Source organism: Siniperca chuatsi, linkage group LG17 (genome assembly GCF_020085105.1).
Source record: "Siniperca chuatsi isolate FFG_IHB_CAS linkage group LG17, ASM2008510v1, whole genome shotgun sequence".
Classification (NCBI taxonomy): domain Eukaryota; kingdom Metazoa; phylum Chordata; class Actinopteri; order Centrarchiformes; family Sinipercidae; genus Siniperca; species Siniperca chuatsi.
The window spans coordinates 11,316,740-11,341,660 of record NC_058058.1 but is presented as its reverse complement, the minus strand read 5'-3'; the positions used below and the strand labels follow the sequence as shown (position 1 = coordinate 11,341,660).

The following is a 24,921-nucleotide window of genomic DNA, read 5'->3' as shown; positions in this document are numbered from 1 at the left end:
ATACAATGAGGTGTTTGTTATTCAGCCTACCCTCGTTGATATAAATGGGGTGGACAAAATAACAGAAACACTTGTCAGTGGCCTATAACGCAATACAATTACACAGCACCACAAACTACATCCTCCAAAATGACCACACAGCAGAATCACTTTTAACATTACAAAAGAAAGGGCTTTTAGGATTAGGACTAACCTGTGTGTTTGGCCAACGTAACCCTATCTCTGTGGGGTTGCTGGAGTGTAATTGGCGCTAACATTAGCCTACAGCCTCTAGCATCCAGGACCAAGTTCCACAGTGGGGAAATATTGTGCTATCTTTTTTTTTTTTTTTTTTTTTTACATAACTTGTGAACCACAAAATAATGTAGTATGAAATGCTTCTTGAAGTAGCGCTGAGTTAGGTTATTACTGTATGTAGTAAACTAGTTAATCGGACATGCTAACGTTTGCAGCTTACATAAGAGCATTCTGTCATGGCTTACTGGGAACTGGAAAACTGTAGGATTAAATATTCCTTTAGGGGTTGAGAAAATTCTCCTGCTTGTTAAATAAACCATTTAAAAAACCCATTGGATTATCTGAAAAATACATTGTTAGAACTGAAAACAGATTTTTTTGCTCATTAAAAGCTGGCATTTGGACATACATGGTTTTCACAGGACAGCAATTTATGAGAAACATCTACAAGCATGAAGCAAACACTGGCATATCTGTGTGTTGTGCACGACTATGTAACAATTGCCGCTGATATAAATACATGTGCATGCAAAGACACGTTTACCTTTTGCTTTGTGTTCCTGCAGATCAAATAAAACCATCAGATAAAATCTTTATCTCTTTACCTTACACAAAACATAATAGTGATACAATTAAGAAACAACACCACCACATCACAATACGTCCACTGTTCTCAGGACAGCAGAAAAGAGCTCCACTTGATCCTTGTGAAAATAGTCACAATAGCATTGAGGCAGCTCTAAGAATCATGCATTTAAACAACTCACACCCACTCATTACTCTTGTGGGTGGTGAACAAACAGCTACAGTGTCAACAAATAAATCACAGTTGTTGAATGTGTTACAGATACACTGTAAAGACAAATCGATGGGCACAAAGCCAGCAGACAATCACATTAAGTTTTAAAAACCAAAAAGCAGATAACAAAGTTCACAATGGAACTTAGAGTCATTTTAAATGTATCTATATTATAACCACTGCAGTCTTACATCCTGTTATAGGTGGGGTTCTTTTGTTCGTCCTTATCCATTTTCACTGAAATGAACTCCTCTGAGTCCTGGTACATAATAATATATTGTATATTATTAACTTGAGTCCATTAACATCTCTTTTCCAGTCACATCAGCAAAGACTTAACAAAAAATGTGTGACGTGACGATGTATTTGCTCACCTAGAAGATGATTGGTCCATTAGTGAAGGTCAGAAGGTATTTAAGCATCCTTAAATCCTGCACCTGAACCCCTGAATGTCTGTTGGCCAGCTCAGGTGAGAATGATTAAGATATCTGAAATATTAAGCAAACTATTTACTAATTCTGTTTTCAGCTATTTTTGTGAAAGGTATACATTTTTTCGATTAAACCAGTTAACCAGTGCCTAAAGTATAATGGTACTAATGGGAATCTTCTCATGCATTTATAACTAGGTTACATATTTGCAAAGCTGAATGTGGGAAAGAGTATGTTTTTTGTGTGCATTTTTCGTTTTCTTTCTTGGATTGGTTTCTAGATGCTGATGTGAATTGTGATTTTTCTATTCATTTTTCTCGTCCTTTAATTTTCATTCTGTATGTAACAAGAGATAAAAATAAGAGACAACATGGAGGTTTGCTACATTTTGGTATTTATATGGAATGGAAAAGATTAAAGACCAAAAGTTAAAAAGTGTCCAACTATGTCCAAAACCTCTAATTTTTGTACCTTCTTTTGCTCTATTAGGTCCTCTCCACTGACAAACATGGGGTTGTTTGTTGTAATCTTTTCAGCTCTTCTGCTGAGTGGTAAGTATTACTTTAATGATAATAAATGAGTGATGATAAAGTATTTCAATGAGATATTACTATATGAGTTGAACTATGGATCAAAACAAAAGTTAAAGAAAAACAGCTTGGACTTCATTCAAAGCTCGCAGCAAAATTGCAGAATAAATCAATACAAATTGTCAGCTATAAATAATGAAAATATACATTAATATGAACCATAAAACAATAAATTCATGACAAGACTGTGGACATTAATTCTAAGATCTTTGAAGGCATAAAGTAATTGAAATCTACCTTGGTTTGTTATTGTTAGAAATTTAATAATGTCACAGAAATGGATATACTTAAATGTTCAGTTGTTGAAATGCATGCTCGTACTGATATTTTGCAAAGGCTAATTTATTCTTGGCAACAGTTACTGATATTTGGATTCTGTTTGATGTGTGCTGAACTTACTTATGTAATCCAATAGAAACAACAGTGAGGGGAAAAAAGACAAAGTCAATGCAAAGCAATCAGTAAGATGGAAAATGTCACCCTGAATACATTTTATTCTTTTTTTAGGGTTTTGCAGAGGAGGACCAGCCACTCTAACACCAGAGTCAGGCACCTGCTGGGTCATGGGCAATCTCCACTACACCTTTGATGGCCATTATTACACATTCATGGGCAACTGCACCTACACCATGGCCAAGAACTGCCATGTTGGTGGGACCCTCCCGGCCTTTGAGGTGGAGACCAACAACGTGGGCAACATACAGGTCCCATCAGTGGGGACAGTCACTGTCAATGTTTACGGGATCAACATTGATATAGTTCGCTCTGAGTTCGGTATTGTGCGGGTGAGTTAAAGGGTTTCATGTTTATTGTGTTGGCATCGTGTGAATGCTGAATATTGTGATCTTTACAAGCTGACTATATGTATTTTCAGGAGATTCTGGTTTAAAACTTTTTTTAATTGTAATAATAGATCATTTCTTTGAATTTTTAGTGAAGTGGGATGCATATGCTATATGTTTGTATTCATTTAAGTGCAGTATTTATCGATTAAAAGCTAAAATGTTCACAATGTTATATAAATGTCTGCACCCAGGGCCGTAGACTAAGGACACTGAGGTCACGTCCTTGTTATTTTTGTAGCAGTCTGGGGGAGAAGTTTAGGTTCCACTATTTAAAAAATTAACACACGGTGGGAGTTTTGTAGGCAGATTAAAGTATTTTAAAACTCTATATATATTTGCATTTGGGCCAACAAATAAATAAATTCATAAAGGACGTAGCATTTTCACACCAAAGTTTTATTCCTGGCAGTGTGGAGAGGGCTTTGAAGCAGCTTTTGGAAAATAAAGTTTAACTGAAATGGTAGAATGACATTTTATATGCCAAATCCAAATTTTATTTGTTTACATCTGATGAATTGTTTTGTTTATTCCCAATAAGGCTACTTTTAGGCAATCAAAATCATAAATGAGTAAAGGACATTTCTCCCCCAAAATGTTTCCTGGTAGTGTGGAGAAATCTTTAAAACTGGCATTTTATGTTGGGAAATCATCTTTACAGAAAGTAGAATTTAACACTTAACTGAATAAGTAAAATATTAAAAATCGTAATAATTAAAATCTATAAAGATTTTGAGATATCATTGTATCTAACAAACAACCAACCAAATATAAAATATTTTCAGGTGAACTATCAACAATGGACTCTCCCAATCAACTTGAACAATGGCCAGGTGAAGCTTTCCCAGAAAGGTGTGTTTGTCGTCATGGAGACAGATTTTGGCCTGAGCGTGCAGTACGACTGGAACGAGTACCTTGCAGTCACAGTGCCTGGCAGTTTTGCTGGCAGTGTGTGCGGCTTGTGTGGCAACTTCAACAGCAAAAAGGAAGATGATCTCACGACTCCCAGCGGTTCAGTGGCCAGCAGTGTGGCAGCGCTGGGAGAGAGCTGGAAGGCTGCCGGCGCCGCAGACGAAGCCTACTGCCACGATGAATGCGTTGGCCACTGTGAAAACTGTCCTCTCAGTGAAGTTCAGAAATTAGAAAAACAAATCTTTTGTAGTGCCCTTTTACAAGATATTGTTGAACTCGTAGGTTGTCAACCTGAAATAGACTCCAGCGTCTTTCAAAGCAACTGCATGCTTGACCTCTGTAGGGGTGAAGCTGTGAACACGTATCTTTGCAACACTCTTCAAGGCTTTGCTGACATCTGCCAGAGATCTGGGGTCAAAGTTCCCAACTGGAGGACTTCTACTAAATGTCGTGAGTGATCCAAAGTTTAACAAGCATAAATACATGTTAATAAATGCAATGGTGGAATGTAACTAAGTACATTTATTCAAGTACTGAACTTGAGTACAAATTTGAGATACTTTATTTGAGTCTTTTCTTCTCATGTCACTTTCTACCTCTCTACATTTCAGAGGGAAATATTTTACTTTTTAGTCCACTACAATTATCTGACAGCTTTAGTAACTAGTTACTTTACAAATTTTTTCAAACAAAGATTTTTGCTAACAAAACATATGATGAGCTTATAAATGATGTTTGTTTGTTATTGATGAAACTACCCAGAGTACAGGTGAATAGATTAGTCGATTAATCAATACGTCGACAAATTAACTGGCAGCTATTTTAATATATTTTTATATTTTTCAGACAAAAACATTTCATGGTTCACAAATGTGAGGATTTCATGCTTTTCCTTTTAATAATTTTAATTCATTTTTAATAATTTAAATTTTGTACTATTGGTTGGACAAAACAAACATTGTGAAGGTGTCACTTTGGGCTCTCTGTAATTGTGACGCCATTTCTCACAAAGTTTTACACACCAAACAATCAAACGATTAATTGAAAAAATAATCAGCAGATTAATCCATAATGAAAATAATGAGGATAACTGATAACTAATAACTGAGGATCTATCTCCTCTTTGTCCACACAGCTACACCCAAGTGCCCAGAAAACAGCCACTATGAGTTCTGTGGGAGTGGCTGTCCTGCTACATGTGCAAACCCAAACACTCCCACAAAATGCAACGCCCCCTGCGTGGAGTCATGTGTCTGCAATGACGGCTTCATGCTCAGTGGCACCAAGTGTGTCCCCAAGGCTCAGTGTGGCTGCATGTACGAGGGTCACTATGTGGAAGCCGGAGCTTCCCTCTGGGGTGGTGAGGGCTGCACCAAACGCTACACATGCTCCGCTGGTGGAAGTTTGTCTTCCAAGCAGACTAGCTGTCCCGCTGGGCAGCAGTGCCAGGTGGTGCAGGGGATCAGAGGTTGCTATCCTGTCAACTACGCCACGTGTATGGTATCTGGCGATCCACATTTTGTGACCTTTGATGGGCAGCGCTACAATTTCCAGGGCACATGCGCATATCAGATGGCTGCGGTCTCCTCCAATAAAACTGGCCTGGAACATTTCAGTGTTGTGTTGCAGAACAATGGCCAAGATAAGAAGATCGGGTCCGTTGTCAAGCTTCTAGAAGTCAAAGTGTATGGGCACACAATTGCCATCAGCAAAGAGCACCCAGGCGCTGTTGTGGTAACATATTTTGCGAAAAAACATCGTACTTGTAGGGCTGCAACTAACAATTGTTGTTGTTTTCATAATCAAATACTTCCAGATTATTTTCTAGATTAGTTGATTCATTGTTCGGTCTATAAAACACCAGTCAACAATGACATATGTCCATCAAAACCCAAAGATGTTCAGTTTACAATAATGTTAAGACAATGAAAAGCAACAAATCCTCACATTGGAGAAGCTGGAACCATCAAATGTTTGACATATTAGCTTGAGAAATGACGTAAAACTATTAAAGCCCCTAAAAACTTGGTTTCAAATCTTAAGTATTTCTCTATAATATTAAATATTCATATCTAAATCAACAACAATCAGAGTTAAAGCTTGGAAAAAAACACCTTTAGTTATTATTTAGTTATTATATCAAAAACTGATCTGCTTCATCGGGAGTGTATGGGTGTGGTTTGATCAGATTTGACGGACAGTGTTGACAACATCAACAACAACCCCCCCAAGTGTCAACACATTTTGATCCAAATGTTGCTAAATCCTGATTGGTGCACAGACATTTGCGACATCACATTTTCCGGAGCCCCGCCCACTTCAAACCAGTGAGAGGAGCACAGAGAGGAAACACAAAATACAGAAATCTCTCATGTGAAATAACCAAAACTGGCAGAAAATGCTGGGTTCATGTAGGAGCCCATCCCTCAAAGTATGAAACTGATTGAGAAAATATGTTTTCAGGGCCTTTAATAGCGTATCAAAATTGGTTCCAATTAATTTTCTCTCAATCAACTAATTGAATAATTGACTAATTGTTGCAGCTCTACAAACTTGTACTTATCGACAAATTCTATGTAAATTATTAAATGTAGAAATTACTTTTTCTATTTCATTATCTTTTTAAGGTCAATGGTGAGCTCTCCGACCTCCCTTTGATGCTGGACAGCAATAAACTCCATCTTTACACGAGCGGCTGGTTTGCAGTGATCGAGACAGACTTTGGAGTGAAGGTGTACTACGACTGGAGCAGCGTGGCGTTTGTCATCGTTCCCAGTACGTACACAGGCGTGATGCAAGGCCTTTGTGGAAATTACAACCTCAACCCCAAAGACGACATGCAGATGAGAAATGGGAAACAAGCCGCCACTTCTGAGCAGCTCGGCCAAAGCTGGAAAGTCGCCACGATCCCTGGCTGCGTGGACGGCTGCAGCGGCCCCTGCCCTGGCTGTAACGCCACTCAGAAAGCAACGTACAACAGCAACAGTTACTGTGGCCTCATCAGCGACTCTGCAGGCCCGTTTCGTGACTGCCACTCCAAGGTCGACCCTGCGGGTTTCCTTGATGACTGCCTGTATGATGTCTGTCTTTACCAGGGCAGCGGGAACATGCAGTGCAAGACTTTGACTGCCTACACGGCTGCCTGCCAGCTGAAAGGTGCCACAGTTTACTCCTGGAGGTCAGCTCAGTTCTGTGGTAAGGACATCTGCTATTTACTAAGTCAGTCAAGACGTGTTCTTGTGAATTTCTTGAACCATAATTCTGATCCTGCCTTGTTCCTAGATGCCCAGTGCCCATCAAACAGCCATTATGAGCTCTGTACAACCGGCTGTTCCAGATCATGTCAGACAGACTCTACACTATCAAACTGTGGAGCTCAGTGCATGGAAGGATATGTTTGTGATGAGGGTTACCTTCTGAGTGGAGATGAATGTGTGCCTGCCACCCAGTGTGGCTGCATTTCTGAAGGCAAATACTACCAGCATGGACAGGTCTTCTACCCTGATGCCCTTTGTCAGAAGGAATGCACCTGTAACGGCACAGTAAGGATGAGGGGAATTGAAAGGGACTGTATGAAGGAGTTGTCTTTGTTGATCTGTTTGGAGAAATGGGAATGCATTTTGAACACTCATAATTTACTCTTGCTTAACCCACTTGGCATGATGTTGCATTCTAGTGGTCTAAAATTTAAAGGGTCAATTCACCCAAATCAATTGTTTTCAAATACCCTAGTGGTACATAGCCATGCAAGTAGTTTTAGTTTCATGTGCTGAGGTTTTGAGGTATCTCTCAGGTACCTCTGAAACAATGTCCCGATTACTCAAAATCATTCAGTCTTGTCAACAATTTCCATTTCCAGACTATTTTTTATTATATCTACTTTTTCCAAAACAATGCACACTAGTCATCACTGTAAATGTGCCAATTTTAGCCTAAAGGCTAATTTTCAATTGTTGTCCCTTGGCCAAATGTTAAATTAGCCATTAAAATAACAGTAAAACAAACAACCTGTAAAATCATAACAGGAAGAAGCAGGCAAAACATGAAACAGCTGGACAGGATAAAAAGCTAAAAGCAATAAGGTAAGACATGCACAGTAGGGAATGTATGATGCAAGCAAATAATACAGAACAAAATATGTTAAGCAGACATTCAGTGCAAGCTGTTAAAACATATGCCACCAAATCTCATTCAAAACTCTTAGCACATACAACCAAAACTATCTGCATGTCTCGATTCCACTGGGATTAAAGGATAGGTTCACATTTTTTTAAGTCTAAAAACTATAGCCAGGTGCCCATATGAACACTGAAACAGGCTTTTTCTTGCTGTAATCATTCCTCCTGTTCATATTATCAATATATACAAAAAGAAAGGAAAATTGTGAATCTATCCTTAAAATTAGAAAATTATTTTGTGTTTGTGATTTGGATGAACTGAGTCTTTTCATCACTATCAAATAAATAACACAACATTTTACACTGAACAATAACCAAGCTGGTACGTCTTTCATATTAGGTGCAGTGTAAGCAGTCCTCTTGTGGTCCATATGAGAAGTGTGAGATAAAGAATTACGTGCGATCATGTCAGCCTTTGGGAAAAGGGGTCTGCTCCATCTCTGGAGATCCACATTACAACACCTTTGACAACACCACCTATGACTTCCAAGGCACCTGCACCTACATAGCAGCTAAAGGCTGCCACCTGAGCGGCACACGGCTCACCAACTTCTCTGTGGCAGTGGAGAATGAGAAGTGGTATGGTTTGTCTGCCAATCCCAAGGTCTCAGTGACCAAACTTGTAGCGGTGGAGGTTTATGGAACAATCTTGATCCTTCGCAGGAACGAAGCTAATATGGTTTGGGTATGTCACTAATATTGTCATTGTTTAAAGCAACTATAACTGACAATTATCACCTGAATCTGCAGCTCCCCTCTACTTTACGGAGCTTTAAAACAAGTTTCAGCTCATTGTTTAGCTGTCTTTTACTGTCTTGGTTCACTCTCAACACTCTCATAGCTTTGTTTTCGGCCTGGAGCAGGCAGCTGTTTTCATTAAAAAAGCTCTAAAAACCCACTTTGAACTACCTGCTCAGCACCAAACAGCAGACAGACAAAATTAGCAACTAGCTGGTGAACATAGTGGAGCATTTAGCAGCTAAAGAGCCAGATATTTCCCTGAGGAGTTCATAGAGACCAAAACAGAGCTAAAAGAGAGTGAATGCAAGTTTAAAGAGTTAAACTGAGTTTAGGTGCACTGAAAATAATGACAAAGTGGGCACAAATGTTCATAACTGAATGACAGCAAATATACTATATGTTAAATTAGAAGAAATGATGGATAATCAAAACAGATAAATTATTCTCTGCAGATAAATGGGGTACTACTTCACCTTCCACAAATCCTCCACAATGGTGCAGTGAAGGTTTATCAGGAGGGGGCAAATGATGTCATTATGACTGACTTCGGCCTGAGGGTCACATATGATCTGGTGTACCACGTCACTGTCACTGTCCCTGGAAACTACAGGGGCAGAACCTGTGGTCTGTGTGGCAATTTTAACAATAACAAAACAGATGAGTTCCAGCTTCCGGATGGAAACGTGTCCAAGGACTTCCAGACCTTTGGAGCAGCATGGAAAGTCCCCGTGCCTGGAGTGATCTGTGAAGATGGCTGCAGTGGTGACCTCTGCCCCAAATGTGGCGATTCTGATAAAGCTGCGATAGAGGCAAAATGTGCAATTATCACAAATCCCAATGGTCCCTTTGCTGCTTGTCATGATGTAATTGATTCCGCCTCCTACTTCAGAGATTGTGTCTATGATGTTTGCCTGACCAAAGATGAAAGCATACTGTGTCACAGTATTGCTGCATATATGTCAGACTGCCAAGACTTTGGTGCAAAGATTCAGAACTGGAGAAGTCCTTCTTTCTGCCGTGAGTCTGCACATTTTTATTATTTATTGTACACTGAAATATCCATCTCTAACTCCACATCTGTTCAACATTACATTTACTATAAAAAAAACAACAACTCCTGTTATTTGTTTACAGCTTTTACATGCGGTATTGGCAGCCATTATGAAACCTGTGTACTGCCTTGCACCTCTCCATGTCCTGGTCTCGTTGACACCGGCACATGCACCACAGCTTGTGTTGAGGGCTGCGCCTGTAATAAAGGCTACCACTACAGTGGAACTGGCTGTGTGCCCTTTGACCAGTGCAGCTGTTATTACAATGGCCAAACTTACAAGGTAAAAAGATAAAAAGATTGAAGAAGAAGAAGAAAAGATTGATAAAGCTAACAAAAGTTTGTTACGAGGCTCGAGTGCACAACAGCAGTAACACACATCTTCAAATTACATTTTTAACATTTTAGTTAGAAAGATCCTGAAAGGTACAAGCTTTATTATGATTACCGTTATGAATTAATTATTTGGGCAAATGAGGCTTGCTGGGCAGTTTGGGAGTTTTTATCTTCGCTAATGGCTCCAGGGATGGCAAGGTTGGTTGGTAGGTCTGTCCATCACTACTAACTACTATTGGATGGATTGCCATGAACTTCTGTACAGATATCCGTGGTTCCCAGAGGATGAAGCCTTCTGTCTTTGATCTCTTAATTGTTCAGCTAACACCATCATCAGGTCAACATTTAATTTGTCCAGCACTTTGGTTTATGACCAAATACCTGCAAAACTAATGACATTCCCATCAGCTTCAGCTGAAGTTTGCATTTAGCGCTAATTAGCAAATGTTAGCATGCTAACCAGCCAAACTAAGCTGGTAAACATGGAAAACATTACTTACTAAACATCAGCATGTTAGCATGCATTTAGCTCAAAGCCCTGCTGTGCACAGCGTCACAGAGCTGCTAGCATGGCTGAAGACTCATGTTGTGTTACTCGGTGCATGTTCACCTCAATATTTGAATTTTGATGATGTTAAACATGTACACCCAACTACATTAAAGGAAAAGTCTGTCTTAAAATAATATTCATGTGCTCATATGTTCATTAAAACTGTGATTCTAATGGAAGACAACATGTATTGTTTAAGTTCAACCAAAGCTAATATGAGGCTTCAGCACTCTGAGTTAACCAAATCAAAAAAAGTGGGGATTTTCAAAAGTTACAGTATTTTGGGTATGAAATACCCGAAAGATGAACTTTTGAAGATATCCACTTCCACAGACTATTGAAACTTCATATTAGTTAACTTTGGAATACATTTTTGGACAGAATGAGGACTGTGGATTTTGTTCCTCATCACTTACATTGAAATTGCTTTGGGAAAGGATTGTTTAATGGCCAGTATGAACAGGACAAATGATTACAGCAAGGAAAACTTGCTTCAATAGTCCTTCCTGACACGGACTTGAAAAATTGTGAACCTTTAATTTAAGCATTAATCTAACCATGTAGTCATTTGCAGGTTGGAGAGTCCATTATAAGTGATGACTGTCTCAGGATTCACACCTGCCAGACCTCTGGAGTAGTTCTGTCAAAGAACATGACTTGTGACCCCAACGAGAGCTGCCTGGTCAAGAACGGCGTGATGGGCTGCTACATTCAGCAGTGCTTTTTGAGCGGCAATGGGACCCTCACTGCATTTAATGGTGAAGGTGGTACTATAACAGTGCCAGGAGCCTATGAGATTATCCAGAACTGCGACCAATCTCAGACATCAGACTGGTTCAGGGTGGTGGTGAAGTTGGAGACATGCACTCCTGGTGTCAACACAATTACGGCTGCGTACGTGTTCTTCAATGAAGTGATGATCACAGTCGACAAAAAACATGACGTCTGGGTAAGTGTCTGGATAAAGATATGACGTCCATCTTATCTAACCTTAAAAGATGAATTTATTGCTATAAAGTGTTCAGTCTGTGTTCACAGATAAATGGAAGGGTGATGACTCAAACCACGTTCTCCCAGAACAATGTAAAAGTGGTGGTTTCTGACAGTACAGTGAGAATCAACAGCCCTTCCAGCCTTCAGCTGTACTTTAGTTCAGCTAATGAACTCACCATGAGTGTCAGTGACAAAGTAGCTGACATGGTATGTGGGGCATGTGGGAAGCTCAGGCCTGTTGACACAACACTACGAGATCTGAGAGAGAGACTGCTGGTCTCTCTTCATGGGCAGAGTACTGTCTTTGCAACACTTAACATTGGGCAATGGACAGCTCCTGATTTCCCCCAGTGGTAAGTTACATAAATTACATCCATATAGTGACTTAGTAGCACAAAAAGAGCAGAAATGGGCAACATTGCTCATGGGTTTTCTTACATGTCTGCTACACTGAGAATGAAGAATTTATGATAGCACCTACTTTATGTTTTACTGGCCAAGACATCAAACTACACATATTGCTTTTGGAGATTTTATGCAAATCAGATTATTATTATTGTTGTCATTATTATTATTATTTCTTCCTCCTCGACTATTATATGCAGATGATACAATTTATTTACATTTAGTTTCATTAGCAGAAATGTCAACTTCACAATGTGACAAATAATTTTTCTGTTTCTTTTTCAGTGGTTTGTAAATTTCAGTCCTGCCAGCTTTTTGTCAACTGCATTGAGCAACATCCTTCAGCACTAACCAAACAGACAGCATCACTGATTCATGAAATTATATTATATAGAGAATCCCATATCCATGTAAATACCATTCCTTGCTACGTTTCTGAAAAAGATGTTTGTCTTGTCAAACATCTGTAATAAGAGCAGAAACATATATTCTGTACAATTGTACAAGATGCAGCTACAAACTTTATTGATATTTTGCTTTGGAATAAATACCAACACCACCCAAAATAACAATGATGCATTTCACTGTGTTCTCAATAAACAGTAAACAAACAATGTCTGTCTCTTATGTGTAACTATGTGATAATCTGATACCAGTCTATCTTCCCACCGTCCAACCATTGCATCAAGCTGCTGTAGCACCAGCATTTAAAGTCCATCTGAATTCACATTTATTTAACCCTCTTTGCAGTCAAAAATAATGTCAGAGTTTTTTAAATGTATTGCCAACTGTTTTTTATTATTACATGGAAAAAAGGTCTTTGGGGAAATATCAGAAATACTCCTTTTCCTCTTGGCAGCTGTGGGTGTGTCAGTGTCTGTGTTTGTATGAGTTAGATAAGAAACTGGGTTTCTAAGAAGAACCATAATTCATTCTACTAGTTACACCTCTAATTAATGCAACTTTCTAGATCTGCTTCTCATTTCATCAGTTTATTTGATGCATTTACATACAAACTGCACATAAACATACATAAACTGCAATTGTTTCCTAAAGCTCATACAGAGTCTGAACCTTGTAGAATAAATTAAGAGGCAAACTTTTATTCACTGTTGAACATAAAATTTATTATGCAATTATTTTACAAACCCATTTCATTAAAAGCTTAAGGACAGTAATACCATATTTTGAATAAAGCTTTCATTGCTGATTTATTGTTGAATTTTCTGCAGATGATGACACTGTTGCATTGATCTCTGGGTGTAAATAACATTTCTTTCACAAGTCACTGCAAAAAGACAACAAATTAATTAAATTGTGTTAAATTTGTTGCAGTTCTTTTTCACATGTATTCTTTAATGTGTGGATCCACCAGACCTCATATTGTAACGATGTTCAGAAATGATTTCTTATTGTTTCTTTCCTACATGGATTGCCTAATGTTAGGTATTTATTGCATCATAAATACAACACAAATATGTTGATAATATCAAAAATACTATTTCAAAAAGTTGTTCTGACATTGAGTCCACTGTCACACATGTAAACCTCATTTTAACCTTATTTCTGTTACTCAAAACTGAGGAAAGCAATTCAATTAAAGGCAGATGCTGTATGGACCAGCCTGTATCCTACTCACCAGGTAGGGAAATCTTGTGCAGAAAATGAGCCCATGTACTCCTGCATCACTTCCTGCGAGAAGCCCATGGTGTCTCTGAAGAGAAGGAATTTGTCACATGCACCGCACACCTTGTCTGCCATGCTGTCACTCACAGTCACAGTGAGCTCCTGGGTGTTGCTGTAAGACAGCTGGAAGTGTGACATCTGCTCGATAACTATGGTTTTCTCACTGACTCTCACAAAGATATTATTTCTAGGCATGCTGGGGAGAATCGCCTTTTTACCACTGACCTGTAAACAGCATCAGATGCAGATTTTATTGTTTAATGTGAGGTTATGTTCAGATATCTAGTATAGTTCATATACAGTACAGTATATATTCAACAATTTGGAAAATATGATCATTCGTTTTCTTGCAGAGAGTTTGATGAGAAGATCAACCCTCTGCCAACCCCCTCCCAAGCCAGGAGACGGTTAGCTTAGCATAAAGACTGGAAGCAGGGGGATACAGCTAGCCTGGCTCTGTTCAAAGGTAACAAAATCTGCCTACCAACACCTCTAATTTTAACACGTTATATCTCGTTTGTTTTAATCCGTAAAAAACTGAAGTGTGCCGGACTATTTATTGGCTTGGAGCTGTGACTTCCTGGAGTTTCCCCACCCTCACAGTGACGATAAGACTCCAGAAGGTCTCTGCTCCCATTTAAGAAATAATCCCGCACATACCTTCTATCTTCTTATCTAACTCTCAACAACAAAGCGAATAAGTGTATTTCCCAAAATGTTGAACTTTTCCTTTAAAAATACCCACCCAGGTCTCCTGTTTGTCAGTTACAGTGACACTCAGGTCATTAAAGTAGATGTAAACAGCGACAACGCTCTTAACACCGGTTGGATTACATTCTTGGAGCTTGGCCACAACCCTGAACCAGTCAGCAGCTGATTCATCACAGTGTGTGATGATGTCATAAGCCCCCATAACAGAGATAGTGCCGGTCTTACCACTGAAAAGAGTAATGGAGCCTCAGGTTTCCATCCAACACTGTTTGGGATAGCACCCAAAGATACCATCCTTTAGCTGGCAGTCCTCTGTAGCACTGCATGAAAAGTCCTCATACTGGACTTCACCAGATGTTGTACAGTTGATGTGCTGCTGGCAGTTGTCAGATAGCACAGACTCGCCAATCTAAAGAAGATAGTAAAGCAATTAACGGTATATTAGTCTGAGCATAGTACAACCTAATATTGCAATTTAGGTGACAAGGTGTGATATGCTAAAGAGAAATAGTTTGTTGTACAATTGTTTTTCATACTCACATATTATATGTAGACCAATGATACTGTGCATATTTAGTCAGTGTAATTATACAATGCTTGTATATGTACATATATTGAAGGTATGGGTTGAGTCCAGCACACCAGGTTTTAGACAGCTTTTCAGGTTTGAGCCATTGGTTTCCATTCATTTTCAAATGCTATAGAAATCAACTTGGAAAGACTTGACACTAGCTTGAGCTTCAGTAATTTACAACACTTTATTTTTTGCACATTTTTTTGAAAAAAAAGTAAGCTATTTCCCTCAGGAGTTTGTGGAGCTAAAAGAAAAATGAAAATTGCACTTTTGGCCAGAAATACGTCTTCAAATGAATGCTAATGTTGCTCCGTGTCTGCCCGATGTGTGAATAGGAAACTGTTTGCTGACTCCTTCACCAAAGCAACTTTGGTATTGTGTCAATGTTGTGTTTACAGCTTGTTCTGCTGCCCTCAAGTGGCCAAACAAAATAATTTATGCAGGTTTAAGCACTGTGGAAAAGTTATTAAAACAGTGCTTGCTGGCAAATGCATTGACATATAGTTTAACTTTGATGGAAAATAATAGAGGACTAAATGTTCACTGTCATGGCTTGCGTATTTCATACTTCAAGTTTCTGAAATGAGTGCAGACCAATGACTACCTGGAAAGCAGGTGCACATGCAGCCCTCAGCACAAGTGATGGGGCAGGTGATGATAGTGAGACCAGGACATGGAGAGGCACAGGTTTCTGAGCAGATCTGGTAATGACTGTTATTAGAACACTGAATAGCTACAAAAGAAAGCATATTAAGATGAATTAATGCAACAATAGCATAACTCTAAATTCCTGGACTATAAAGATACAACTAGACAATCTGTATCTGTATTAAAAAGTGTCATAGTTACAGACAAATATGAGTTGTTAAAGGTGCCTTGTGTTTTCTTGTAAACAAACAAAAGTTATGTTTAGTGTTTCTCACCAAAACGCATTGTGTGTATCCTTGACCTCTAATGAACATGTTGAGTGCATTTACTTCCTCAGTTAACATTTGTAAAGATTTGCATCGCAATGAGGTGCATTATTTTAACTATTTAGCAGTCTTCTTCTTGCCTTTGTTCCGTTGTAGAAACACTGTAATGTTTCTTGGTGCATTACTGCCACCAATTCTCAATCAGCAGAATAGCATGAAAACACATACAAAAAAAGACCATAACATTTAGCATCTGAGTTAAATTAAGTAAAGAAACCATCATTCATCACACAGACAAGATTGCAAAGCATTCAACAGTACTTACGGCAGAAATCAGGCGTCCTCCAGTTGTCAATCTTTACTCCAATGGTCTGACAGTCAGTCAAGTACGCTGAGATGCTGTGGCAGAGAATGTCACGGTCTCCCTGAGACATGCACACGTCATAGACACAATCTCTGTAGTAAGACTCAGGACTTAGTCGGCTGTGGCAGGCAGCAAAGGAACCATTAGGATTTCTGATAATTCCACAATCTTTCTCAAAGATTTCCATTTGTGCACTGTCACATTTGAGGCACAGGTTGCCTCTGCAGCCATCTTCACAGACCACCCCCGGCACAGCTACTTTCCAGGCTGCTCCAAAGGTCTGGGTGTAGTTGGTCATTTGTCCATCAGGTAGCTCGTACTCATCTTTCTTGGTGTCATTAAAATTGCCACACAGACCACAGGTTTTGCCCTTGTAGTTTCCAGGAACAGTGACTTTGACTTTGTAGATCATATCCTAAGGCACATTCAGGCCAAAGTCAGTTATGATAGCATAATGAAAGCCCTCTTGGAAGACTTCCACTTGTCCCTCATTGAGGTTAAGTGGAATGGTTGTCAATTTGTCATTCAGCTGGAGTACACAAAGAAAAAGATCAGCTGTGTAAACTTTCATTTGAGATTTTATGACTGTACCTTATAGCTGTTTGTGTTTGAGTAAATTGTGCTATTTGTAGCTATAATGTCATTTCTATTATCAATAGAAAGTCAGGATTAAAATGAATGAAGAGAGGAATAATAAATTAATCAACAGTCTCTAAAAATATTACTAACCATGATCGTTTTAAGTCGATTCCTTCGGAGGACCAGGGTGTAGCTGTACACAGAAAACTCTGTCCCTTCCTATAATGTTTGTCTTGGTACAGGCAACCACACTGGTCAGGAGGCACACACTCATGTTCACTGAGTAGGAAGCCGTCATTGCACACCCATGTTTCCTGGCAGGGCCTCTTGCAGCCAGTGGGAGGTAACCTGGTGTCACAGGTTGAATGCAGCACTCAGCATAGGCCATCGGGTGACACCCGATAAGGCCATCAACCACCTTGCACTCATTCACACTGTGCTAAATGTGGGAGAATTTGGGAGTGACTAATGGGTTTAGTCAAATAGAATTTATCATCCACACTGACTAAAGTGTGGATGAAGTAGACTCACAGCCCCCTTCTGTTCTGATAGTTATACACTGAATCAGTTTCTGTTTCGCAGTTTTCTCCTGATTTATGATACGTATGTACCTCCCTCTTTTTCACTATAAGAGTTGAACGTATTTCTATGCATGTTAAGTATTGTGTTGGCTGTGCCCATGTGTACATGCTGCCCCAATGCTTCTCTGTTGACAGATTTGTTTGTAATAAATCCATATATTCATGTAACGACAACTGGGGCTCACTGAGTTATTCCTTTATTCGATTGAGGACACCTCTTCAGTACAAGTTTTTCTTCAACACTAAAGTTATCAAGTAAATGTAGTGGAGTAAAAAGTACAATATTTGCCTCTGAAATGTAGTGGAATTAGAAGTATCTTAGTAGTAGCATAAAATGGAAATACATAAAATATTTAATATATTTAATGACAAATAAAAATAAAAGATTGTTCTCACGAAGTTTAAATGGAAATACAGGAATATTACAAATTAAGTGATATGACTACTGTATACTATTTTCCAGGAAAGTTCTTTATTTTCAAACATTTTAGGCATGGATAGTTGCCTTCTTTAATTGACTTACCACCCAGCAGTAAACCCACAAGACAGCAGACCAGCCCTTTCATTGTTAAACCTGAAATAATGCAAACACATTGCCAAATTAACCATCCAATAGTCCATCCGATAGTATGAAGACACACATAGACACACAAACACTGGTCTTGGAGACAAATATATATTTTCTTTAGTCATATCTCACTTTTATAATTAATAAATGAATTAAATATCTATATTTGGAAAAATATATTAAAATATGACTGCCTGTATCAACTAACAAGTTTGTGATCATTCAGAAAATAACTGCTGTTTTTTCTAGCTTGTATTTCTTTCCCCCAAAATATTCAGGAAAACTCAACAAATTCAGACCTCCAACAAGTTTGCCTCCAAGCTGCCAAAACTAAAATCACTCTATGGTGTTACAGGCAGATTTACCATTCAAAGATTTTTAGAGATTTGTTTCAGGTTATCAATCGTTCTGGCAAAAAAACAATTCTCATTAAAATGTATAGTTACAATATTTGCAAATTAACCTTACCTGAACCAGAAAACCAAGCATCTGGATAAATGGCTTCTTGGTTGATGGCCTTTTATTTGTCTTGGTGATGCAGAGAAAGCCAATCAGGGAGAAGGTGTCACGCTGCCTGCACGGATGCCAAGTGACCAACTGACTAATCACATGGCAAAATTTTCCCTTTGCATGTGGACACCTACCACGAATCAGGTGAAAACCTAAGTGTTAACTTGTCAGGATCTTGCTTAAAGCGTGTTTAAAGAATTCTCTAAAAGGTGGGAGAATTGTCTCATCCTGTGGAGGCAAATTTAAACCTTATCTGAGAATGGATGGAAAACAAAAACACGTATTAGGTGCTCACCTGACAGTAATGCTAAATTAACTGTGGTAGAATGCGTAATATCATGCTGAGCTTCCTGTTCAGACTATTCAAAAGTTTGACTTAACTAATAGATCATAGATATTTATCATAGGCGTATGATAAATGCAAACACCAGGTGATTTTATATTATTAAGCCCTGCGTGGGATTTTGGGGGGGATCCAAGGACCTTGGATACCAAATAAAACAAATAACAAAATTAAATTTGGGTTAAAGTAGAGCAATACTTATACTGTAGATGAGAAAGGATACAAATCCAATGAGTGACTATTTGACAGTTGCAGATCGCATTCATGATAACAGTGCATATGTTAAGGGTGGTGAATGGTCATATCTGAAGTCACACCCAAACAAACACCTGAAACACAAAACAGACTGATAGACACTTATTCATGGTTCAAATTATTGTGCGAGAATTGTTTAAATTTTAGGGAGTGAAACACTATTAAAGTGATTTTCAGTGAGTGTATCCTTCATTCCTCTCACATGTAGCAAGTCAAAACACAGTTTGTAGATAACAACATGAGACGAGATGTTCAGCATATTTGGTGAGTGTAAACCACCCTTTGATAACAGAAGGCATACTCAGCATACTCTGTTGAGTTTTGGTATTATTTTGATAAACATGCCATTCTGTGCCATGTTCCTCCCCCACTTTATCTAATCAGCAAAGCATCATTGACGAAATGCTCAAGATAAATTTCCTACTCTTTAGTTCCTTTTCTTTTTAAAAAAATCCACCATATTAAACATTCATGTTTATTACATCCTGTATGAAATGTGTTGATTGCACATAGAAATGGGACTTTTTTCAATAGTCCTTTTTCAGGGAAGACATTTTGACATCTGTCTTTCACAGTTCAGGTGGGCTACAGTTTTAGTTTTAGTAACTCAAATATGTTAGCAGATTTGTCAGCCCATTATCTATAAATAAAATTGAGGTGACCGAGAGAGGTGACCCTATCGCGTTTTTACTACCCCTGTTTTCCCGAATATGTTTTGGGGAAAACGAACACATTGTATTTCTCAAATTTGGTCCCAAATGGTCCCAAGCTAGTATGTTGATACAGACAAATGTTGGAATACATGTAATGTATTTTTCTCAACTTTGTTTTAATGTTTATGTTAAATCTTAAAGAGTGGCACAAATAAAGTTGTATATTTGTCTCCAAGATCAATGCTTGTGTGTGTCTGGTTGCCCTCATCCTTTAAGATGGTTCATTTTGGTTGTAATGTGTGTTACAATGAAAGGGGTGGTCTGCTCTCTTGTGGGTTTACTGCTGGGTGGTAAGTCATAATCTTTTGAGTTTTCTTAAAAAAAAAAAGATACTTCTTAGTGATATCTGCTTTTGACATGTCACAGTAGGAAAAGCACAGGTGTAAATCCTGGTCCTGGTGGTTCACTGTCATGGCTTACTGGGACACTTGAATCGAACGGAGCCCTTGCTAATGTTATAAGTAACACATGTGCTTTTCCTCTGATGACAACTCAAAATGTCTGCTGTAAAAAAGGTCTATTAGAATGTGTTTCATCATGGACTTGGATTAATTATTTCCTCTATGAATGCAGACTTTTGAGACCAACCTTTGCCAAAGAGAAATTGCTTTGCATGTTGCACACATCAGCAAATATCACTAAACTTCAAACTCATTTTGTGTTTATCTTGACAGCCCCCCCTCCCCCCCCACACACACCACCCCCACTTCCCCTCACCTTATCCACCCCCACTTCCAAGCATTTTACGCCCACAGACTCACTCCCTTCGCCTATATAAGCTGGTGGCTGATCCAGCCAGAATATCTTTGATGAACTTGTTATATAAAAATCTGCCTTTTTCAAATCCAAGCTCCTACTAGACAACCACACAGCTATGATTTCGAGTGGAGGCCTCACAGGATTTTGGATAATTGTACTGCTGACTCTTTATGGTGCAAATGTGGGAGGTAATTTCTACTAGTGTCTTTGAGCATTTATACTTAATGTACTCTTCAAATAGCAATGCTGTTAACGTCTGTGCTGCTTTATGTTCTATTTCCACAGAGGCCCAAATAAACTCTCTCAATGAGCCTGATGTCCCTTTCCCGCCTGCCCGTCCCACGGCTCAGAACCTCGCTGCCATTTGCCATGAAGGTGAGGGCCGTCCCAGATACCTAGCCAGCTTCTTCCCGAGGTCCGGTGCCAGCCACTTTGTCCGCTGTGGAAAAGCCATCAACCGTCTGGAGTCGTGGTACAGTTTTTGCTGCAGTGGACAGGAAGCACTGGAAAACAACCAGATCCTCTGCTGCGCCCAACAAGCTGTGAGTCTCTGCCTGTGTGTTTGTCGGAGAAACTGAGTTCACAATCCAAAGACAATTACAGACAGACACAACTGTGACTGTAACAATAGACAGGCAAGGTAACATTATATTGCACTGTTATTATATATTAATAATAAAGTTGATATTCAAGTTTTATTATCTATTCTGTTCTAGTAACATACATCAGATAAAGTATGCTGCTATATATTCCAATTATAATATCATAAAATATTCTTATCATATCACTTATCAAAAACTGCTGTTATATATGTATATATATTTTTTTACATGTTTTTACCTGCCACACCAAGCACAAATACACACAGAACTAGTAGTTTTAAATGATTTTTTGTTACCTTTTGGCATTTAGTTTTTCTGTAGGGTCCTCTATATAAAATAATAGATTAAACTGATAATGTTCCTCATGTACATATTTTGTGACTTCCTTCAAAAAAAACAAACATACCTCCTGTAATTACTAATACTTCGGAAGATTCACAAAGATGAGATTCATTGTAAGATTAGATTCTAAAAAAACAGCAAATATACAAATATAAGAATTTTACCATGAATATACACAAATGTACTAATGTGAATGATAAGATTAATTTAGTCATAATTGAGAAACAGGTTGAATTAATGGCCTTTTTCATGTGAGTGTTCATGAGAATAGGGTGATGAGTATTTGTGAGGATAAAGTGTGTTTTTCTCTGACTTTTGGTAAACAAGACAATAAGTATCTTTTTCTTACAGTGGAAACAAGCCCTGTCCCAGTTCTGTGAGGAAGAATATGCCACCATGACTCTCCCGTATCATTGCTGTGTGAACAGCGGAGACGCGCGGTGGACGTGCTTCAACAGCGAGCTGCCAAATCCAAACTACAAGCGAAGACCAGGCTACACTGCACCCCCAATCCCCCAGGAGCCAGGATTCACCTTTGATGCAAATGCTTGTTAAAAGGTGGAAAAAGAGCTCAGTGTAAAATATAAATATATACACTATAAAAACTAAAAATAACAAAACAGGTAAAAGTATCTATATGTGATAAAATAATGATTTTTGTGTAACTTTGGGGAGTGGGATTAGGTTAATGTGTTCAGTTCCCATTTGCACAAACCTGCATCAGCAAAATGTCCAATCAGAATCAGAATCAGAAATACTTTATTGATCCCCGAGGGGAAACTCTTTTGTTATAAGATAATGCTGAACTAATAATGTTGTGTATCCTGCAGATGCTCAGAGGACAGGACATTCTGGTTGTGTTTATGCTGTGTAAGGATAATAACAGCTGAAGTTGCTTATTATTTTGACAGCTCTGTATTTTAACCAAGCTTTGTCACAGCAACATCAGGAAACACATTTTTTTTTGTTATAACTCAAATAAATTGTGTCCTGAGTTGATTTCAGTTTCTGATCAGCACTGTTGTATTCTTTGTTAGAGAAATAAAGTCATAAAAGTTATTTTGTCACTGAACAAGCTACCTATGGTGGACTTGACATAACTATGGAGTAACATCCGGTTGGCTGCTTCAAATAAGAAAATAAGAAAATAAACTGTTTGAGTTTGTGTCCACCAGGCTGTAATAGTTGGGTGTGTGAAATTTACAGATCAGTGATCAATAAGAAAAGTTTGAGTGTGCTGCCCAGCCTGAATAGCGATGTGTAGTAAAAAATTATAAATAAAAACACATTTAAAACAAATCTTAACACTACTTGGCAGAGATATTTTATATTGTACGTGTTACTGTCAGTGAACTAGGACAGTCATTTCTTCCAGACCACAACAACCAGAAGAATGACCAGTACATTTCCTGTTTGACTTCAAAATAAAAGTGAAACATTCTAAATCTAAATCAGTAGAAACACATTCCATATAAATGTCACAGGCTACTTAATGAGTGGGAAAGGGTACTATTTGTGATAATAATAATACAAAGAAATATAATCAAATGTGGCATTTCTACCAATGGTCATATGTTTTGCTAAATGTTTCTTTTCCCAGTCACACTATCTGTTTAAAATACACATTTTACAGTCTGAAAAGTTTGAAATAAGTTTAAAATGTGCAGAGTATCAAAATGTTGCATTTACACATGCATTTGAAACAGTGGAATATAACTAAGCACATTTATTCCACTAAAGTACAATTTGAGGTAGTCATAGTTTACCTGAGTACTTCCACCCTTCATACATCTAACTATATTGCAGAGGTCAAATATGGTACTTTTTACTCCACTGCATTTATTTAAGAGGTATAGTTAGTAGATATTTAAGTTAAATATATAACCTATGATGAATGTACACAACATGATGCTTTATTATAGATCAAACTATCCGACGTAAATAAAAGGGTAAAATTAGCTCTGCTTCGACCAACTGTAAAGTTAAAAATGCTGCTTAAATGTTAATGCATTAGTAATAATTAATACAATTATTAAATTTATATTCTCCTGCCATTCTCCTGCACAATGAGTACTTACTCTTGATACTTCAAGTCCATTTTGCTGCTAATACTTCTGTACATTTTAGGAATTTGTAATAGAGTATGTTTACATTGTGGTATTGCTACTTTTACTTAATTAAAAGATCTAAATACTTCTTCTTTCACTGCTGTTTATGGTACAGTCACCTTACTTGAGTATTTAACTATGATAGCAAAGACTGGTTTTCACTCTTTTTCATTCCTTTTATCTAACACTTGTAGTTATTTGTTACTTCGCAAAATGTGGTTTTAGATCAGTCTCTTGAAATATATTTCATTGTTAAACCACACACAATCAATACATTTTCCTCTGTGAAACAATCATTACACTTTCCTGTTTTAATGTTATTTTCTTTTATTCATTTTTCATGTTATCATATACTATTATATACTATATTAAATATAATGAATAAATTATATATTTTTGTATTTATTTAGGGATGGTGTACACAATACTTCTTCTTAGTAGTCCATTTTTGCAGTAATAATATTAGCTTTGGGTACATCGGCAAGGATATATGAAATTACTTTCAAGTAATTTTAGATGACTAAGTTAATGCTAATGTTAATATTAGAGCTAGCCTTAGCTAACATAGCTATTGTTAGCCTAGCTACCATAGCCAGTCTGACTAATCCAACTAACCAAATAATACTTTACTGTATTATTTTTGGCATGTTTATTGTATTAGTAGAACGTGATTACACCTTAGTTACATCATATAAAACTCCACGTTGCGGGCAGAGGTATGGAATATTATTTATTATTCACCATAAATACTTTGAGTAACGGTTGCTATCATCCGGGCATTAGCCGTTTTCTACCAGCATACCACTCCCGATCCAGCAGCATAAACAGTTTCTACCTGCATATACCACTCCCGATCCGATTACTGACAATGTGTATATATATATATATATATATATATATATACATTGTCAGTAAAGACAGAAAAAAATATACATTTATGGCAGAACTGTTTTGATTTGATTTGGCGTGACAGTCTGACAGTGGCCTATCGACACCTTCCGTTAGGAAATGGTATGTGCAGGTGGCACACTAGCGGCATATGCCGCTGAACCACTAGCGGCATAGCGTCGGCATCACTCCCTTTTTGAGTGGTGTTGATTTGAAGAAATTGTTTTCTTGCGACATTGTGTTTTATTCTGAAAGAAAACGCCACCGGACGTTCTGTTGTTGCTCGAGCTAGCAGAGCAGAACACAAAACTGCTGCTTCCGCACTGCTTCCTTGTTTATTAGTTTTAGGGGAAAACTAC

At 38.1% G+C, this 24,921-nt stretch overlaps 3 protein-coding genes across 15 annotated transcripts; 2 read left to right on the top strand and 1 right to left on the bottom strand.

Moving 5' to 3' along the window:
* Positions 1 to 1,424: 1,424 nt before the first annotated feature.
* LOC122864891 (IgGFc-binding protein-like) lies at positions 1,425 to 12,679 on the top strand. Its single transcript, XM_044172647.1, has 13 exons — positions 1,425 to 1,505; positions 1,957 to 2,018; positions 2,565 to 2,842; positions 3,685 to 4,261; positions 4,947 to 5,545; positions 6,439 to 7,006; positions 7,094 to 7,353; positions 8,330 to 8,674; positions 9,183 to 9,747; positions 9,865 to 10,064; positions 11,242 to 11,616; positions 11,706 to 12,013; positions 12,351 to 12,679. The coding sequence occupies exons 1-13, from the start codon at positions 1,486 to 1,488 to the stop codon at positions 12,358 to 12,360; spliced, it is 4,167 nt and encodes a 1,388-aa protein (XP_044028582.1). The 5' UTR covers positions 1,425 to 1,485; the 3' UTR covers positions 12,361 to 12,679.
* A 491-nt stretch (positions 12,680 to 13,170) lies between these two features.
* Positions 13,171 to 20,538, bottom strand: LOC122864899 (IgGFc-binding protein-like). 13 transcript variants are annotated; one of them, XR_006375337.1, is made up of 7 exons: positions 18,511 to 20,538; positions 17,998 to 18,048; positions 17,044 to 17,241; positions 16,276 to 16,843; positions 15,641 to 15,769; positions 13,705 to 14,871; positions 13,171 to 13,353 (listed from the first exon to the last, which is right to left on the bottom strand). XR_006375337.1 is itself a non-coding variant. In XM_044172664.1 (4 exons), the coding sequence occupies exons 2-4, from the start codon at positions 14,662 to 14,664 to the stop codon at positions 13,344 to 13,346; spliced, it is 450 nt and encodes a 149-aa protein (XP_044028599.1). In that variant the 5' UTR covers positions 14,665 to 14,871; positions 15,641 to 16,267; the 3' UTR covers positions 13,171 to 13,343. The 13 variants fall into 13 exon arrangements, 2 of the variants coding, with proteins under 2 accessions (XP_044028599.1, XP_044028600.1); XR_006375338.1 differs by having other exon boundaries at positions 13,705 to 13,863; positions 14,497 to 14,871; positions 17,044 to 20,538; XR_006375332.1 differs by having other exon boundaries at positions 13,705 to 13,976; positions 14,688 to 14,871; positions 17,044 to 20,538.
* A 99-nt stretch (positions 20,539 to 20,637) lies between these two features.
* Positions 20,638 to 22,570, top strand: ecm1a (extracellular matrix protein 1a). Its single transcript, XM_044172668.1, has 3 exons — positions 20,638 to 20,810; positions 20,908 to 21,164; positions 21,918 to 22,570. Exons 1-3 carry the CDS (start codon positions 20,738 to 20,740, stop codon positions 22,119 to 22,121), a joined length of 534 nt encoding a protein of 177 aa, XP_044028603.1. The 5' UTR covers positions 20,638 to 20,737; the 3' UTR covers positions 22,122 to 22,570.
* Positions 22,571 to 24,921: the final 2,351 nt, after the last annotated feature.

Coding starts and splice junctions, on each gene's coding strand:
- LOC122864891 (XM_044172647.1), top strand. CDS start 1,486: ATGTCTGTTGGCCAGCTCAG. Junction 5,546..6,438: donor AGCACCCAGGCGCTGTTGTG/GTAACATATTTT, acceptor TATCTTTTTAAG/GTCAATGGTGAGCTCTCCGA. Junction 8,675..9,182: donor ACGAAGCTAATATGGTTTGG/GTATGTCACTAA, acceptor TATTCTCTGCAG/ATAAATGGGGTACTACTTCA.
- LOC122864899 (XM_044172665.1), bottom strand. CDS start 14,664: ATGGGGGCTTATGACATCATCACACACTGTGATGAATCAGCTGCTGAC. Junction 13,977..14,496: donor CTGACAAACAGGAGACCTGG/GTGGGTATTTTT, acceptor TGCTGTTTACAG/GTCAGTGGTAAAAAGGCGAT.
- ecm1a (XM_044172668.1), top strand. CDS start 20,738: ATGATTTCGAGTGGAGGCCTCACAGGATTTTGGATAATTGTACTGCTG. Junction 20,811..20,907: donor TTATGGTGCAAATGTGGGAG/GTAATTTCTACT, acceptor CTATTTCCACAG/AGGCCCAAATAAACTCTCTC. Junction 21,165..21,917: donor TCTGCTGCGCCCAACAAGCT/GTGAGTCTCTGC, acceptor TTTTTCTTACAG/TGGAAACAAGCCCTGTCCCA.